General features: G+C 53.9%; 7 protein-coding genes across 7 annotated transcripts; 5 read left to right on the top strand and 2 right to left on the bottom strand.

The window, feature by feature from the left end:
• Window positions 1-957: 957 nt before the first annotated feature.
• Window positions 958-3628, bottom strand: isp4-1 (Sexual differentiation process protein isp4; the record flags this gene model as incomplete). Its single annotated transcript, XM_032028768.1, has 4 exons — window positions 958-1910; window positions 1961-2858; window positions 2975-3268; window positions 3377-3628. 4 exons carry the CDS (start codon window positions 3626-3628, stop codon window positions 958-960), a joined length of 2397 nt encoding a protein of 798 aa, XP_031891308.1.
• A 1732-nt stretch (window positions 3629-5360) lies between these two features.
• IMP4-0 (U3 small nucleolar ribonucleoprotein IMP4) lies at window positions 5361-6348 on the top strand (the record flags this gene model as incomplete). The annotated part of the gene is made up of 3 exons (XM_032028769.1): window positions 5361-5369; window positions 5424-5973; window positions 6026-6348. The coding sequence occupies 3 exons, from the start codon at window positions 5361-5363 to the stop codon at window positions 6346-6348; spliced, it is 882 nt and encodes a 293-aa protein (XP_031891301.1).
• A 1229-nt stretch (window positions 6349-7577) lies between these two features.
• On the top strand, window positions 7578-9377 carry GAD1 (Glutamate decarboxylase; the record flags this gene model as incomplete). The annotated part of the gene is made up of 3 exons (XM_032028770.1): window positions 7578-7595; window positions 7647-7885; window positions 7937-9377. The coding sequence occupies 3 exons, from the start codon at window positions 7578-7580 to the stop codon at window positions 9375-9377; spliced, it is 1698 nt and encodes a 565-aa protein (XP_031891302.1).
• Window positions 9378-9852: 475 nt separating this feature from the next.
• rpr2 (Ribonuclease P protein subunit rpr2) lies at window positions 9853-10395 on the bottom strand (the record flags this gene model as incomplete). Its single annotated transcript, XM_032028771.1, has 1 exon — window positions 9853-10395. The coding sequence occupies one exon, from the start codon at window positions 10393-10395 to the stop codon at window positions 9853-9855; it is 543 nt and encodes a 180-aa protein (XP_031891303.1).
• Window positions 10396-11116: 721 nt separating this feature from the next.
• Window positions 11117-13075, top strand: SUB2-0 (ATP-dependent RNA helicase SUB2; the record flags this gene model as incomplete). Its single annotated transcript, XM_032028772.1, has 4 exons — window positions 11117-11342; window positions 11892-12302; window positions 12354-12972; window positions 13027-13075. The coding sequence occupies 4 exons, from the start codon at window positions 11117-11119 to the stop codon at window positions 13073-13075; spliced, it is 1305 nt and encodes a 434-aa protein (XP_031891304.1).
• Window positions 13076-13566: 491 nt separating this feature from the next.
• On the top strand, window positions 13567-16010 carry ADR1-0 (Regulatory protein ADR1; the record flags this gene model as incomplete). The annotated part of the gene is made up of 4 exons (XM_066152487.1): window positions 13567-13757; window positions 13831-14512; window positions 14562-14612; window positions 14823-16010. 4 exons carry the CDS (start codon window positions 13567-13569, stop codon window positions 16008-16010), a joined length of 2112 nt encoding a protein of 703 aa, XP_066008292.1.
• Window positions 16011-16599: 589 nt separating this feature from the next.
• On the top strand, window positions 16600-17862 carry phy-0 (Phloretin hydrolase; the record flags this gene model as incomplete). Its single annotated transcript, XM_032028774.1, has 6 exons — window positions 16600-16823; window positions 16904-16983; window positions 17049-17171; window positions 17227-17526; window positions 17584-17751; window positions 17810-17862. 6 exons carry the CDS (start codon window positions 16600-16602, stop codon window positions 17860-17862), a joined length of 948 nt encoding a protein of 315 aa, XP_031891310.1.
• Window positions 17863-18115: the final 253 nt, after the last annotated feature.

The raw sequence follows: 18115 nt of genomic DNA, 5'->3' as shown, positions 1-18115 counted from the left end.
GCTGCATTACGTCGATGCTTTGGAAATCGCAGAAGACCACGGCCAACTCCCGCTCCAGACCACCCCCTCGTTCTGCGATGCCGGTGAGGGAGGTCCCCGAGGATTTCGGTGAAATGACCGTTCATCTCGGTCATATACCCAAAGGGCGACGACCCTTCATGGAACGAACGGGGCTCCTGGGCTGTGCCTGGTCAGAAGGGATGCACGATATTTGTTGTCTTGTTCCGTCATGTCAGGGAGCTCTTACGGAATCCTGTTCCCTTTGGCCTCGAGGTTGCAATCAGCCGCCGAGGAGGGCCCTCCGTTTTCTGGCCCCTCCCGACATGATGGGTTGGGTGCTGGTGATCTTCGCATCTTATCGCGATCGCGATCCAGGGAAGGTTTAATGCTTGGTGTCTCAGGAGACGAGACCCAGTCTGGGCCAGGGAGTGGAGTGATCCATTTGTGGCGTCGGCATAGGCAGCCTGGCCGTGCCTGAACACAGCTGAGCAGGGCACAACTTCCGCGTCGTCCGTAAGCATGGAAATTTCTGGGCCAAGGGGGTGCAGGTAGCAGACATGTCTGTCGTGATGTCGTCCATGGATGTTACTGGAACAAAAGGTGGTGAAGCATCTGTATGGCTTCTTCTGCCAAGAACAAACGCAAGCAACGTTGCTGAATCGAACTTGACGACCTAGACCACCCGCCCAACCGTTTCTCAAAACTGACTCATCGATAAGTTCGTAGATTCATACTTAAATTTAGATATGCAAGCAGATTCGCACTGAGGTATCATCAGCCGTACAGACAACCCTCGTTTCCGAGCTAAATATCCTAAGACTCCTTCCTCCCAATGGGTCATTAGACCGTAGTACATATAAAAGGCCGCCGAACTCCTAAAATCTGAGCAAATCGAACATCATTAGCATCTTTCCCCATCTTTGACACATGTTCCCATTCTTCATATCTTTACTCCTCTCAAGGCCAGGTGCTGGACCCAATCTTCTCACTGCCTGAGACGTGTGTTTTGATGGCATCGCCTCTCCAGTCCATTGTCTCGAAGACCTGAACGTTGCCCCACCACTGAGGCGGCCTCGCAGATGTCAGGTACAGCGTGAAGAAGATGATCAGCGTTGCCACGATAAGGCCACAGTCTAAGGCTGCCGAAGTGATGTAGTTGTACTGAAGCCACCAGCCCGTGTATCTGCGCTTGATGAAGAAGTTGAAGATTGTGCCGACGGTGGCCCAGCAGAGGTAGATGTAGACACTGGCGGGCGGCAACCAACCAGAGCCACCGTACAGAAGGGGCGTGTTGACGTAGCGCCAGATGCTCTTGGGCCACTTGCGGGCAAGGAACCAGGTGATGACAGGGGTGATGGCGCCGACGAGCCAAAACCACTGGAGGGACGAGTAAAGAGCATTGCCGGAGAAGATTCGAGCAGGTCCAATGGCACCCCAGATAATCGAAGCCGTAAAGAAGACGCGACCACCGGGGCAGGTGTAGTTGCTGGGCTGGTCGGGCTGGCAAACATCGGGAATGGCGCCTAGGGCCCAGTTCATTACAGCGATCTGGACCACAGCAGACCACAGCGAGGCGATGAGCTGAGACGCAAACATGGTGCGAGGAGGCACCTTCATGTAGTGGCCGAGCTTGAGATCCTGCGCAAAGTAAAGCGCCTGCGACATGCAAATGTAGCCGTAGTTCTTGAACATCATCATGGCGAGAGGGCGGCCGGGCACCATGTAACCAATGATGAATTCGGTAAGAACATTAAGACCAAGCTGGATGTTCGTGATGGCCTGCACGATACCGATGGGGATAAGCCAGAAAACGGGGATTAGAATGCAGACAACGTATGCCCAAGCAGGGAAGCCTGTGGGCCAGCCTGCGACGACGCCGAATGACATGGCGACCATGACAACGAAGAGAGCTATGTGTGTAAGCTTAGATCCAAAGAATTTGTATTGAGGCGTTGCTTACCAAGGTACCACCAGTCCTCAGCGTCGCGATACTTCTTCATCAAGCGCATGTGCACGTCATCCTCCTGGTGACGGGCCAACTTGAACTGACTCCAGATCTCTGTGCCGTGGTAAAGCACAACGTGAACAACGACTGCAGCTACGGCAGCGAAGGACAAGGCGTACGCGAGAGCGAATTGGGTAGGCAGGTAGAGCGGCGAGTAAGCGTTGTATGCAGTCTCGTTGAATTGGAAGTTGGCGTCGAGAATTCGAGACACATTGTAGACGGCACCTGTGTTGTCGAAGGACTCGGAGCTCTGGACCGGGAAGTAGTCGGCGTACCATGTGCCAGAAAAGTGAATGCCGGAGGAAATGATGACGAAAAAGATGATGATACCGGCAATGACGTTGGCAATGGCGTGGAATGGCGGAATCAGAGGCGAGGTCAAGTAGCCTGAGATGACCGTCCAATCGAAGGAGATGGGCATCAGACCATAGCCCGACAAACCACCAAAAACCTTGTTGACAATCACATTCTCGGGCGCAATCCAGCAAATCCACGTAAAGTACGAGAGACCCTGGAAGATCCAACCGGGGAACCAGTACCAGATGAAAGCACCGCTACCAACAATGAGGAACCAGCGGTAGCGGCCGATCTTCCAACCATTTGTCTTTGAGGGGTCGGATCCAGAGTGATCGTGAAGCGTGTAGAACAGCGCGCAGTTGACCAAGTTTGAGGGCCAAATCATGGCCGCAGGCCAAACAAGGAAGCGTCGGGCCAAGCCAGCGAGGCCATAACCAGTGCAGAGTGTGGTGACGCCAAAAAGCAGCTGGAAGGCCCAACCAAAGTGCTGCTTGTAGAAGAGTTGCTGGGCAAGCAGGACATCCGTCGCGTACAAGACACCGCCTCCATACGCAGCCTGTGCGATTGTATTAGTACTGTCTTGAAATGTGTAGCCGTATCACTCAGAGCTTGGCTGTCGTCACATTGGGGATTTCCTGAGAAGCCCTCTCAGGTTTGGTGATTTGCACTTACATTAGACATGGCAACAATGATGACGTGCTCCTTGTAGTTGAACTTTCCAGGCCTGAGGTTGAACTTGATGCCGAAGACATTTTGTTCCTTATCGGGCATAACCAAATCCCAGCCCTTGCCGATGGGGTACGCAATAAGCTGGACGACGTAGGTCGTGATTGTGACGCTGGGGTTTCGAAGCGAAAACAGCATGTTGACACCGGAGCCGACAGTGCAGAGCAACAAGCCAATGACCCAGGCGCGGATCGTGTTGGCAGGCAAATCGACATCATAATTCCTTACCACTGCGCGGACCTGTGTCGCATCAAGTCAGCGATTTGAACGGTTTCTTTACTCGCCGCTAGACTCCTTCTGCGCCCTTTCGTCCCATCTTTTGCGCGTAGAGACATTCTACTCACGTACCTCGGGATAGGGCGAGTTGTCCTCCATAAGAGCCTGTTCGATCTCGAGTCCCTTCTCGGCGTTTCCCGTGGCGAGTGCTGTATCGACATCGTTGAGCTCGTCAATTGGCATATTCGGGTCGAGCTTGTGCGCCTTCTCGAACTGAGCCAGAGCCTTCAAAGGCTCAATACCGGTGGCCTCGGCATCGTCTTCCAGGGCGGGGTACGGCGTGATCTCCTCGGGCTCGCCGCGCTTGCGAAAAAAGGACGGCATCGTGATCGTTGGGCGAGGGCGTCGTGTCCCTCTCTCCTTCGCTCTACTTTCTACAGAGTAGAATGAAAGACGAGAGAATGCAACGCCGATTGCGGATGGGCTGAAGGGCGACGACGGTCGAGATAAGCAGCGGACGAAAAGAAGGCCCCAAGGCCACAACGGGACTGGGGGACTGCGGGCGCCAAGGGCTTTTTTCAATTAATCAAGCGAGAGGATGGCGGCGACGGTGGTGCCGGTCGGCAGTCTGCAGGCTAAGATGCGTGATGTGACAAGGACTGAGCCAGCCAACAAGCCAGTCAAAATCCCACTTTCCGCAGATCACCACGAGAGAGCGCGATCCTCTGGCTTGTGGTATCTGGGGGAGGTGTCGGTCTGGTGGTTCCTGAAGGGTCTGCTGCTGGGAGAAGAGTGCGCTTCACGGCCGAATGGAGGAGCCGTGGAGACAATAGCACGGCACAACCAACAGCAGCGGGAGAGGGTGAGGCGATTCTTTTTCCTCCCGGCCACCCTCTATCTATCTCCCCATATCAGCGTGGGTGTGACTGCGGGCTCCTCTTTGGGTACTTCGGGCGACGCGTTGGATGGGGGGCCGGCCAAAGGAACCAGAGAGAATTCGGCGCTCTAGCGTGCTATCACGACACAAAAGCAGCCCCGACAGCCCGCAGCTCCAGCGGCCGTTTATTGACCTTCCTCTTTTGGGGTAGCGACAGCCGAGGGGCTGTGGAGGAGGCGAGGGGAAAGAAGAATGGTTCGCCGGGGGTTCGATGGTGACATTGGTTGACAAGACAGGCAGCAGGCTGGTCCACTCCCCTCTCTAGCGACCTCGAGCAGCCGTACGACCCCCGGAACGCGCTGAAGGCCGTCTCTGTCGATGGACGCCTCGGTGGCTCGCTACTCATTTTGGCGGGCTAGAAGGGGTCCTTTTGGCACTCTTTGTCGAAGAAACTTGGGAATCAGCCGATCACAAAGCCGCCGCCATTGCCCCTGTCACCGATCCGGGAGTCGCTGGGACTGATCATCCGAAGTATCGATTGTTGAAAAGGACGGCCAGATTGGCGAATTAAATGCAAACAATCTGAAGTGTCCGCAGCTCTGGGTGTCATCGCTTCGAGCCGGCCCAGCCCGACTGCCAGCGTACGAGCTCTCACTTCCCAAGCAAAAGTCTCAGGGAACCGGGCTTGAATGCTCTGATGGGGGCTGCCATTGCTGCCATCGGTCTCTGGCCTGTGGAATTACGCAGTGTGCCACTGCTACCCGTCCATCGGCCCAGGCTCTAGGCATTGCGCGAGACTTGGCGAGTCACTGAAATGGACCTTCTGTCGAATCGTGCCGCGTCGGCGAATCACCAGCCATTGCATTCAGCTTGTGAAAGCCGGGCGACCTGGGTATTCCTGGCTTATCTCACAAATCGAATGAAAGGACCTGAATGGCGAATGGGAGACCCTACCTAGTGAAAGCTGACAATCTTATTTCCGATGAAGCGGGTTTCCCCCGCGGCCAGTCCCTTCCCTAGCAAGACTAGCGTTCGGACGCTTGGACATCGGGACATCTCGGCCCGCAGCCCATTCTTTCCAGCATTGTTTGCTCACCTCGGTGAGGTGAAAGCACAGACCTTAGACCGAATTGCTGACATAATGCAGCAACTCGTATTGAATTTTTCTCCACTGATGAGAATTCAAGTTTGAAGAGTCGGTTGAGTGTCAAGAGGAACTGAATACTTATAATTATCACAATGCTACAGGTGAGTTTCTGTTAGGCTTTCTAGAAGCATGCAGCATGACTAACCATATGTTAGGCACGAAAACAATCAAGGCAAAGAAGGGACTACCTTCACCGCCGGGCTCTCACTCTTCAAGAGAGTGCAGTAGCTGACAGGCGAGCTCGCCTCAGGGAGTCGTTGGCGACCGGCAAGCCACTCCCAGTCGACATTGCCAATGATGTCCGGCTTCGCAAGGACTTCTCATACGACGAATCAGCCGAGGCCTTGCAGTCCCTCGACGACGAGTATGAAACTCTGTCCGGTCTTCAGGACCCGCGAGTTCTCATCACCACCTCCCGATCTCCTTCAAGCAGGCTTCAAGGCTTTTCCAAAGACCTCCGTCTGCTGATGCCAACGGCCACGGTCATCAACCGCGGCACTATGACTTTGCAGGACCTCGTCCGCGTCGCTAATGCCACTGGCCTTACTGACATCGTCCATGTTCACGAACACCGCGGCACCCCGTCGGCTTTGACGATATCTCATCTTCCTCACGGTCCGACCATCAGCTTCAGCCTTCACAACGTCAAGACCCGCCAGGACTTGCCAAATGCGCTGCGCGGCAACATCTCAGAAAGCTATCCTCGTATGTTATCCCTCGAGGCTGCTCTCCGTCGTTGTACTGACCTACCCCACAGATCTCATCTTTGATGGTTTCTCCACCGGACTCGGCAAGCGTGTGCAGCGAGTCCTTCAGCACTTGTTCCCTCCAAGAAATTCTTCCATGAGAGCAGGCAACCGAACAGTCACATTTAAGCGTCTGGAGGACGACAGCATCGAGGTGCGCCATCATTTGTATGTACGAACTGGATACGACCAGCTGGAGTTGTCTGAGGTTGGTCCCCGTGTGACCATGCGGGCATTCTCCATCAGGAATTGCACGTTGGAAGAACGGGAGGGCGATGTGGAGTGGCAGATGAACCACTACACGAGAACGGCGAGAAAGAAGACGGTGCTTTAGACTTGCGACCGCTGTGGGCGATGAAGAAGCTGGAGGCTGCTGTTAGCATCAAAGAATGGAATTTGGATACCCCAGAGAATGAGGCGAGTTTGGCCCCATTTAGATGTTTCTACCCTGCCCTGCTGTGGTCAGCGTCATCTATGCCGTCGTGTCACAAATTTGACTGTCCCAATCGGCGTTGCTGACCAGCAGCCTGTGTGCATGATCAAAAACTTTGTTATCCCAGAATATGCTCTTGAACAGAGAACCTAAGTCCTGTGCCAAATTTCTCAATACATTGAAGCTCATGTATCCAGGAATAACTCGTAGTCAGATGATGCATCGACGTCGACAAGAAGTGTTGGTTTCTGCCGGTGCTACTGCGCAACTGCAGCGCCAAGCCGGGACGGGACCCACCTGCCAGTGGGTGGGCGGATCGGCGAGGTCCCTCAGGGAATTCACACTCACAGGCGCCGAATGCAGGCCGCAGCTTCAGGTACCTTAAGCTTTCAGCTCCAAAGGCCGTCACTCCTCATCGTGGATGGCTGGCCAAACCATCTGAGCATTGTTAGCTCTCCTCCTTTCAGGCTTCCTCCAGACTGCGTCCAGTCAATGCTTCGGATGAAAACCACAGTCATCAAAACCAAGCTCCAACATCCGTTTCTAACTTGACACACAATTACACTGCAGCAGCAGCCAGTGACAAGAGCACCGCAACGTCAGCAGGCGCCCGAACACCAGCTCCACCGGCAAAGTCGGCACCCTGCACCGCCCAAGCTCCACGCAGCAGCACAAGCTTCCATCATAACTGCCCCTGGCCTTGGCAGGAACCTGAAAGTCTGCGACTAAGAGTTCATCGCGATCTCTCCGCTCGCTCGGCCCGCGGGTACGTTACGAGCTAGAGCTAGTCTTTTGGGGCTGAAAGACATTTTTCTCAATGCATTACCAAACTTGCGACGATTCTGGGCCAAGGGGAGACCTCCGCGCTCCGCCCGGCCTGTGATATGTCGTCATTCATTCCTCATCATCCGGCCTGGCAAGCCGCGCACTTGTGTGTTTCCACGCCCAGCTGTCTGGAGGTGAGCTATGGAGCTTTGATCTGGTATTTAAGCCTCAGGGGACGGTGATCCCCCATTCTTGGCACACTTTGTCTGGACATCAATCCATCTCATTTTGACTTCGAAGTGAGATCTTACTGTGAAATCGACTCGTGATACCCATTGAAGAGCTTCTACCATACAACCGCCATCATGCCTCTCGCAAGCCATGTGAGTATCCTGCGTGAAGACATCGCAAGCACCTCCAACTGACAATTCTAGGTCAACCCGGAGGAGATCGTCCAAAGACTCCAAGCAACTCACATCACCCCTCCCGGTCACACGAACATGCGCAGCCATGCCACCTCTGCCCATATCCACCCTTTCGACTCTCGCTACACGTCCCAGATGAACATTCCCAAGTACAAGATACCAGAAGAAGGAGCTCCAGGAGATACCGTCTTTCAGATGATCAGGGACGAGCTTGACCTTGACGGCAAGCCGAATCTCAATCTTGCCAGGTAAGTCAGTGGCCCGGTATACAACATCAAAGGCCCACTAACATGGTTCAGCTTCGTGGGCACCTTCATGGAAACTAACGCAACGCAATTGATGCAAGAGAACCTCGCCAAGAACCTTTCCGACGCCGACGAATATCCTGCCATGATGGACATGCACCAGCGCTGCATCTCCATTATCTCCCACCTCTGGGGCGTACAACCCGGCGAGAAGGCCCTCGGGTCAGCCACCACAGGCTCCTCCGAGGCCATCCACCTCGGCGGTCTCGCCATGAAGCGCAGATGGCAGCAGCGCAGGAAGGAGCAGGGAAAGGACGCATCCAAGCCCAACATCCTCATGGGCGCCAACGCGCAGGTCGCCCTCGAGAAGTTTGCGCGCTACTTTGACGTCGAGGCCCGCATTCTGCCCGTGAGCAAGAAGAGCCACTACTGCCTTGACGCGGACCTGGTGAGGGAGAACATTGACGAGAACACCATCGGCGTGTTCGTCATTCTAGGCAGCACATACACCGGCCACTACGAGCCCGTCGAGGAGATTTCCAAGATTCTTGACAAGTACCAGGAGGAGACAGGCATCGACATCCCCATCCATGTTGACGCTGCGTCTGGCGGCTTCATCGCCCCATTCACCCACGCCGGGGCTGGTGGGGGCGCAAAGTGGAACTTTGAACTTCCCCGCGTGAAGTCGATCAACACCTCCGGTCACAAGTTCGGCCTCGTGTACGCCGGTCTCGGCTGGATCATCTGGCGCGACGAGTCGTACCTCCCGGAAGACCTCGTCTTCGAGCTGCACTACCTTGGCGGCACCGAAAAGTCCTTCACCCTCAACTTCTCCCGTCCTGGTGCGCAGGTCATCGTGCAGTACTACAACCTCATCCACCTCGGCTTCGAGGGTTACCGCTGCATTATGGAGAACTGCCTCTCCAACTCGCGCCTGCTCGCTGACAGCCTCGAGGCGACAGGGTGGTACACCGTTGTCTCTGACATTCACCGCCCAGCGCCAGGGAAGGCCACGAAGGGTGCCGTAAAGTCGGCTGTCAACCAGGCTTCTGCTGCCGTTGGTGGCGGAGAGATTGCACCCGAAGAGACATCGGCTGACTACGTTGCGGGTTTGCCTGTGGTCTCGTTCCGCTTGACAGATGAGTTCAAGAAGGATTACCCGCGTATCAAGCAGGAGACGATATCGCTTATGCTCCGCGCCAGGGGCTGGATCATTCCCAACTACCCACTACCGCCTAACGAGGAAAAGATTGAGATTCTGCGAGTGGTCGTGCGCGAGAGCATGACGTTTGACTTGCTCGAGCGTTTGCTGACGGATATCTCTGCCGTCACGGAGACATTGATGGAGAATGACGAGATTGACCTGCAGGTCTTGAAGAAGCACCACGGACGCAGGAAGGTGCGTGTCAAGAGTGATGAGGAACATGAAAAGAAGCACGGAGTCAAGCAAGAAGTCAAGAACATGAAGGATGGTATTCACCGCGCGGTTTGCTAAATGCCCGCCGAACAGCGTAATAGCTTCTGGTCACTACATAGGCCACTTCAGCTTACAGAGAACCCAAAAAGCATGACTTAATGATCCAAAAACATACCACTCACTCAGTGGCATCCAAAATTTGATGCACAACTATGATTCGGCTCTCTGCCGGGGGTATCTTAACGTTGCACGTGGCGAAGCTTAGAATTCTGATGCTTCTTTGCCACAGTATCTCTGTGACTGATGCATTGGGTGATTGGCGCGAACGCGACCTGTGATTGCGGTTCTTCCATCTTGGAAGCCGAAAGCGTGCTTGAGTTTGTCTCCATCATTCATGTCGACTCTGTCCAAGAGCATTGTGCAGCATGAGCGTAGACTCGCTCGCCAGCCAAGGCTCCATCGTCACGGGCCTGTCTGCTTGCTGCCCATGGCATGTCGTACTTTGCGGCGAAGTGCCGCCATAACTTGAAGACCGTCGGGGGTGAAGTACCTCTCAATCAGCTGCTGCCTGCTCATCCGATACCGCAGTCTCTGACTCCTTCATTTCCACGTCATTGAGACTCTCCTCCACTGTCACTTCCTTGGGCTCCCGGAAAGGCCGCCTTTTTTGTCGTGGAGCGTTCACAGGGTAGCGCTTGGCATGGCCGCAGGACTTGCATCTGGTGACCATGACATCCGCCCAAGGCTTCTTGCCGCCCTTGCTTGGGTTCTCGACTGTAGTTACGCAAGTCTTTCCTTCCACCAGGAGGGCGTCGCAGTACTTGCACATCATCTGCTTTAGTGCTGAGCTGGGCCGTATTTGGGCCTTCAGAGAGACGGCTCGAATGTCGGAGATGAAGCGTCGAGCAAGCGTCTCGTTTGTGGTGGCATGTTTGTCCTGGCTAGGCTGAGCGTCATCGTGGAGTTTCGCCGCGGTTGGCTTTGAGTTGGAGGTTGTTGGCTGCACCGTTGCTAAATAGCAGGCGGCTTGATGCAGGTACGACACCCGAGTGTATTGGGGCCGGTTTGACAAGCTCTCGCTTTTTGCCTTTGCCATTTTCGTCTCCCTGCGGCTTGTCAAGCGTTTCAAACAGTGAAAGGCATTGAGCGTAGTGTTGTGAGCAGAGTCAGTCTTGTCCAGGTCACCTTCACCATGAAAGTGGAAAAAAACACTGCAGGGGTTGCATGGATGGTGTGGGTGGTGGCCTTGAGTGTCTCCAGCAGATGGAGAGGTTCTAGGCTGCAGGGCGCAAGCTGCCCAGGTTCAGGTCAGCTCCAGACAACAAGCTGGACCAACCCCAGCGCAAAGGTTAACGGTACTGTGCTTGAGTCTGCATTTGTACTGTCCTCATAAGCGGGTCCTGGTCACATGATGTCGCTGAACTCAGCCTCTCACACGCGAAAGCTTTTGACCTTGGGGCGCCCGCCTTACCTTCGTGTCTTCCAAGTTCCTGGTCCTTCCACATCAACCACGGCGCCTGCCAACTCGCCATCCAACCTTACTTCCTCCCCAATTGCCATCTGAATTTAATTCTCTCGCCCTCCGTGTTTTAAGGACCCGGCTAGCGTTTTCTTTCCACGAGCCGAACGACACCTTCCGACTTTTTCTCTTTTTTTTCATTCAGCAAAGCTAGGAGCTACCGCGCTGCTAGCCCGTCATCCTCTCCTGATCAACCCAAGAAGCTTGCATCGTCAGCCTCGGGTTCTTTCCTTCGCCACAGCCTTCTCGGCCGTTATTTCAATAATCTCCAGCAACGTCACCACCAGTAATCGACAACATGTCTGCTGAGGAGGATCTCATCGACTACTCCGACGAGGAGCTTCAGACCAACGAGACCGCGGCCGCCTCGAACGGAAAGAAGGCCGATGCTGCTGCCGCCGGTAACAACGTCGACAAGAAGGGCAGCTATGTCGGCATTCACTCGACCGGTTTCCGCGACTTCCTCTTGAAGCCCGAGCTTCTGCGCGCTATTGGCGATTGCGGTTTCGAGCATCCTTCGGAGGGTCAGTCCTGAGTTTATATACCCTAACCCATCATCATCCCCTCCCCTGTCAGCAAGCGTCCGTCCATCTCGCAAGCCCCAAAAGCCATCGAAATCGCCATCGAGGAAGTACCGAATCAAAAAGCGGGAGTCAGCTGGATATCCATCTTTGTACGGGCATTGCTCGACAATCCACCGGTAACAGGTGGATGATACTGCGGTCTTGAGAGAGGGGAAAGCGTGACAGCACCCCTCCCACCGCGCGAACACTACGGTGTTCTCGAGTACTATACAGTCGCAATGGCACTGCGAGAGCTTCGCCTCTCGAGTGCCCGACTACTTCTGTGCCACGGTCGCGTGTCGCAATGGTCGCTTTCGCGCCGCAAGCACCGCGATCGTGCCATGCCCTGCCATCGTCACTTGTGACTGATGAGCGTTTCTTGTTTGTGGAGGAGAGTGGAAACATTCGACTCAACATGGCTTCTTTTGCGCAGATGGACGGGCACTTTGCACGCCCTCTACGTCACTTCTGCTCTTGGAACAAATATCTAACATCGGCGCGACCCAACAGTCCAGCAAACCTGTATCCCTCAGGCGCTTCTCGGTGGAGACATCATCTGCCAGGCCAAGTCCGGTCTGGGAAAGACTGCCGTCTTCGTACTCACCACCTTGCAACAAGTCGAGCCGGTGCAGGGCGAGGTTTCCGTCTTGGTTATGTGCCACACTCGTGAGCTCGCTTTCCAGATTCGCAACGAGTACAACCGTTTCAGCAAGTACATGCCGGACATTAAGACTGGTGTCTTCTACGGTGGAACCCCCATCCAGAAGGATGTCGAGACGATCAAGAACAAGGAGACCTGCCCTCACATCATTGTCGGCACTCCCGGCCGACTTAACGCGTTGGTCCGTGACAAGGTTCTCCGCCTGGGCAGCGTCCGCATCTTCGTCCTTGACGAGTGCGACAAGATGCTCGATCAGATCGGTGAGTCAATGTTCGCTCCCGCCGGCGAAGCTTCATAATAACAAGGATCAGACATGCGCCGTGACGTCCAGGAGATCTTCCGCGCCACCCCCACCCAGAAGCAGGTTATGATGTTCTCGGCCACCCTGTCCGACGACATCAAGCCCATCTGCAGGAAGTTCATGCAGAACCCTACCGAGCACTACGTCGACGAGGACACCAAGCTCACCCTGCACGGTCTCCAGCAGTACTACATCAAGCTCGAGGAGCGTGAGAAGAACCGCAAGCTCAACGAGCTTCTGGACGAGCTCCAGTTCAACCAGGTCATCATTTTCGTCAAGAGCACTCTGCGTGCGACCGAGCTGGACAAGTTGCTGAGAGAGTGCAACTTCCCCTCCATCGCCGTCCACTCCGGCGTCAGCCAGGAGGAGCGTATCCGCCGCTACAAGGAGTTCAAGGAGTTCAACAAGCGTATCTGCGTCGCCACCGACGTCTTCGGCAGAGGTATCGATATTGAGCGTATCAACCTGGCCATCAACTACGATCTGCCTGCCGACGCCGACTCCTACTTGCACAGAGTCGGTCGTGCTGGTCGTTTCGGTACCAAGGGTCTTGCCATCTCCTTCGTGAGCACCGACCAGGACAAGGAGGTTCTCACAGCTATTGAGAAGCGCTTCGAGGTTGCTCTTCCGTAAGTTTTCGTCTGCCCTTAATACCATGCGCATATGGCTAACCCGTTTCTCAGTGAGTTCCCCAAGGAGGGCATTGACGCCAGCACCTACATGGCTTCTTAAGCAAGTCACCGGACAGTTGGGCGGGACTGGCCTGTCGTTATGTTTTTTCTAAAAGGGTTCTGGTTTCGGGAATTTGCAAATTATGGTTGTCAGTGACGCACAAGAGTGGCCACAAGAAAAGAGATGAAGCTGCTTTCTCCGTGCAGATAAGAAAAGTCCATTGGCCTTTGCTGGCCTTTTGCAATTTGTACAGAGTAGTTATCACGGGAATCAAGACTGGATCGCCAAGTTCATGTTCTCTGCCATATCATTGTGTGAGATGTGCTGACACGTTACTTGATGCCATTTAGCTTTGGGACGATTTACTAGCTATTGTAGAAGCAGCTTTCTCTGGCTCCACACCCCTTGACTTTCACCGTGCGGTGTTCGCTTAGGTAACTTGTGACGGTGACTAGTCAGTCACAGAGCTCCGATGCTCCCGTCTTCGTCGGAGCGTGTCAGGAACATGCTATCGCGAAGTACTTGCTAAAAGGGTAGCGTGTAATTCTGCAATGTCTCATTCAGAAAGTGTTGTCCCTGCTGTCCCCGGTTTGGAAGGCCGTATGCAGACGACGCGGTCTAGAAAATGCCCATATTGTGAGCAGAGCTTCTCGAAGGCGGAACACTTGGCTCGCCATGAGCGATCACATACAAAGGAGAAACCATTTCAATGCGGACAGTGTGGTAAATCTTATAGCCGACAGTAAGTCTGTCAAATTAGGGGCCGAGCAGTAGCCCAGTTTCTCATATCATCTATCAGCTGACACGCCCTGCAGAGACTCTTTGATTAGACATGCTCGGTCACATACTATTGGAAAACGAAAAAGACTTTCGAGAAGCGTACGAAGGACGCCGTCATCACAAACATCTCCTCAAGAGATTGAGACGTTATCAGATCACGACCTGGAAGATGTATTCATCAACGGCGCCCATTCTCAAACGCCTTATGAAGTCGCGGAAGGGGAGGCAGACGAGCTACGCACCAATGTTCAACCAGTGCCGCATCTGTCGACTGCCGCACTGAACGCAGCGGACTTTTCGGCCCCCTCTATGAGCTTTCTGAATACACCGACGGACTTGGAGCTTATGAAGATGGGTTTGAACGTCCATGAACCGACGTGGTTGTTGGGAGACAACTTCGACATCGATGCACTGAACCAGTCTCTTTCGAATACCTTTCCGCAATATGGCGCCCCAACCAACGACTTCGTTGAGCAACAGACATCGCAGAATCCTGTATTTCCAAATGTCATGGACAATTACTGTGCAAAGAATCATGACTTGGTTCCCGAGGTACAACGCAGGTGGTATGCAACACTGCCACGCAACGTTGTCTGCTACGACATCCCCGACCAACTTCAAGGCCGGAGCTGGGTAGATAACGGCTACAGAGAGGGCCTTTTGCTGAAATTACAGCCAAGACCGAGCAATGCCGCTTTACCTTCTGCAGACTTCTTGGTGAGTGAAAGGTTGTGCACTTATCACGGCTTATTGCTGACCATGGGAGAACATATGCATCAAGTTGTACTTTGCACGGTTTAACCCCGTCTTCCCCATCGTACACGCGCCGTCGTTCCGACCCTCTTCGGAAAATGCAATGCTACTTCTGTCCATGTGTTCTGTTGGTGCTCTGTTCATGGGATCCTCAAAGGCAACAGAGAATGGAAGGATGATCTTTCAAATGCTTCACAAGGCAATTTTAGCATCGGCAAGTGACGCAAAAAAATACATCGTGTGGTTGAATAACATATCTAACGTAGAATCGCAGTGGGATAGATATATATGTCGTGAAAAGCGGGAGGTTCTGTCCCTCGTCCAGGCCGCAACCATCGGCCAAACCTTTGGGATGCTTTCCGGAGATCCCAGTGACGTCTGCATGACTGAGTGCTTTCATGGCACAGTCATTGCTTGGGCTCGACAGGGAGGTCTTTTCAAATCGAAGCACGTAATGATTAACTCATTGGAGGATCCTGGCCTAGGCGTTGACGATATGTGGAAGGAATGGATTCACAAAGAAGAGTCTATCCGACTTCTTCTGGGACTCTACATCCAAGACTCCGAGTTCTCAGTCACATTCCATCACGAGCCACTACTTAGGCATGCTCCCGGCAGGATTCCTCACTGTTGTTCAGATGAGGCTTTCTTCGCGCCCAATGCCGCCGAATGGTACAGACTTGTCAGGCGGGATCAGTCAATCAGCAACAATGGAGGTGAGGCCGATTCTTCCATGTCGCAGCCTTCCGTATCAGCCCCTGGTTTTCAACAAGCACACATGCTTGCGTATGCGTCGTTGGCCAATATCGTGGGTTCGATTCAGGAAACAAAGGCGTCCTGCCTGGACAAAGTAGCAATCGATCAATTCAGGGAAGCGCTTCTGTCATGGCACCAGGTGTACGTCGGCCACTTCCCACGAAATCAGCCTAACTATATCAATCTCATGATATGGTGGCATGCATCGTTCATGGCACTGTACGCCGATGCCGACCTCCTGGAGCGTTCGATCGGCCGTGACGGTCGAGAGGTCGCCGAGCAGGCCAAGAAAGAAATCGACGAGTGGGCCACCTCTTCGGAAGCCAGGAAGGGCGTCTTGCACGCACTGTTGGTTCTCAAACACCTGGAAATGCTCCCAATCGGGTCTGATCCAGCAATACACGTTCCCAAGGCGGTCTTCTACGCTGCCATGGCCGTGTACAGTTACATCAAGTTCATGCCAAAGACGGGCTCCTGCTATACGCCGTCGCAAGACGAGATCGCGATCCCTGAACTTCAGGTTTCTGAACCAGTCGGCCCTTCGCAGACAGGGAAGAAGCAAACTGATGCGTCTTCGTTCCCACCGGTCGAGTCTAGTACGCTCTGCAGTGCGATGGATCTCTTACGGCGGATTGGGCACTGGGAGATTTCCCGAAAGCTGTCATCAATACTGGAAGTATTGATGGATGATCTTGTAGTTAACTAATGGAAACAGTCAGAGTCATGCTAGAGTGCGATTCCAATAACCTGCAAGACCGGGTCGAAAGTGAAGTAGGCGACCGTTCCTTGAAGGCATGCCCTGGTTAGCTTCTGACCCCTATACCATGACCCTCAGCTGTCGCGCCATCCAATCTACTGCTCATAGACTGATTGCAATCTTGGTAGCGGCGGGACCTCGCGGGACTGTTCTTGCGGGACATGTGGCGGGACCTCCGGCGGGACGGGCATTTGGCGGGACGTCTGCGGGATCTGCGGGACCTGCGGGACCGTTCATCCTCCGGACACGACGATGCGAATGGCACTCCGAGCATGCCGTTGTGCTTTTTCAGTTCGGCATCCAGAGAAGATTGTTACCGCAATGACGCGCGGGTGGAGGCACAGGCATCATGGCTCTTCGATGCTGAAGTCATTCGCCGTCCTACGATGGGATATTGCCACGACAAACTTCTATATAAGAACATCCTTCCCTTATTCAAGGAGCTTTGAAAGAAGACATCAAGCTTGACACAGCCATCACTCGCTACATACAGACATCGGAAGTTGCCAACCCCCTTTCTTCAACTTGTTCCTTCAATATGCAGTCTGCTACCGCTCTTCTGGCACTTGTTGCCGCTGTCAATGGCAAAGTTATCCGGGGCCGTCAGCTCTCCGGTGCCGCCGCTGTCCCTGCGAATCCCCAGCCGGCCAACTTGACTTCGGGCGGCGACTATGTATCTACAGACATGTCGTCGCTGGAGTCAAACACTGAGCAGTACTATCTCGGTTTCCGAGAGGTTGACTTTGAGAAGCCTTACGCGAAGTAAGCTCCCCCTCATTCCAGCATTCCCTCATTCCAACATTCCCTCATTCCACGGTTCGCTCGTATGCTAAGACGTGCAGATACTACAACCCGGTGGTTTCTCCCATCTCGGACGCCCTTGTCAACGGCTTGGCTGGAAGCCCTTGGCCCAGTGCCTTCAGTCAGTTACACTCTCCTCTGACTAATAAGGAATCCCTTTGGGCGGGACGAACTGACCGATAACAGCATACTCTGCCCAAGACGCCGCCAAGTATCTTGAGCAGCCCGGGTATCTGAACTTGGAAAACGGCTACGCCATTGGCAGCAACGGCACTCTCATGATCGCTGTTCGCAGCGAGATCCCTCAAGGTAACCGTCAAGAACTTGACTCCCCTTGTTGTGTCCCGTCTAACACCCCTGAAAGTCACCGGCGAGCAGTACGACTGGTGGTTCGGTTGGCACTCTGTCGAAACGGCCCGCTACAAACTCTGGAACCCCATCGCGCACCAGTACAGCTACCGCACACCCGACAGCGTCGACTGGGCCAACCGCACCTATGCCGAGCGCTACATTGGTGCCACGTCCTACATTGACGAGTATGTCGGCAACGACGCCGCCAAGCTGAGCATCCAGTTCATCGAGCCCGAGTTGATTGGCTTCAACACGTCTGCCTGGCCGGAGCTCGGCATTGAGACTGTCGTTGTTGGAAAGCTGTTTATCGGCGGTAAGTGCTTCGTACACAGCTGTGTCTCGTGACTTTATCTGACCGTAGTATCTGTAGACTATTCTCTCGAGGAGTTTGACCAGACTTCGTACCTCATGCACATGGTTCGCCGTATGCCCAATGGCTACCGTGAGCTTCGATCCCGCTTCTTCGTTGCGTCCGATAACCACGGCAACGCCCAGCTGGGACACGACCTTGCTGTGCACTGCAACATCGAGATGACCCGTAAGTCACCCTCGGCACATTCACATTGATTTTTGCTGACGGTCGACTGCGGCACCAGATCTTGGATCCTTCCTTCCTGCCCTCTTCCAGGAATTCAAGGGCACCAAGTAGGTGCGTGAAACATCACGCACATGGACACCACGACCGATGGCACCATGATATGTCGTCTTAAAGGACTGTCATCACCCCAAGTAGAGGTTGCCATCGTCAAGAACAAAGTACATCTATTTCAATTCCTGTAAATATTCAATGATAATCAAAGACTCTCTTCTCTGCATAAGTCACTATGCCGAACTGTCATTTCTATTTCGTAATACAACTTAGCCTACGAAAATTTTCAAAACGGAGCAGAAACATAGCCACA

This window comes from Colletotrichum fructicola (genome assembly GCF_000319635.2).
Source record: "Colletotrichum fructicola Nara gc5 chromosome Unknown KSG_Nara_v1_contig06, whole genome shotgun sequence".
Taxonomy (NCBI): Eukaryota; Fungi; Ascomycota; class Sordariomycetes; order Glomerellales; family Glomerellaceae; genus Colletotrichum; species Colletotrichum fructicola.
The sequence above is the reverse complement of the archived record's forward strand: the minus strand, read 5'-3'. Positions and strand labels throughout refer to the sequence as shown.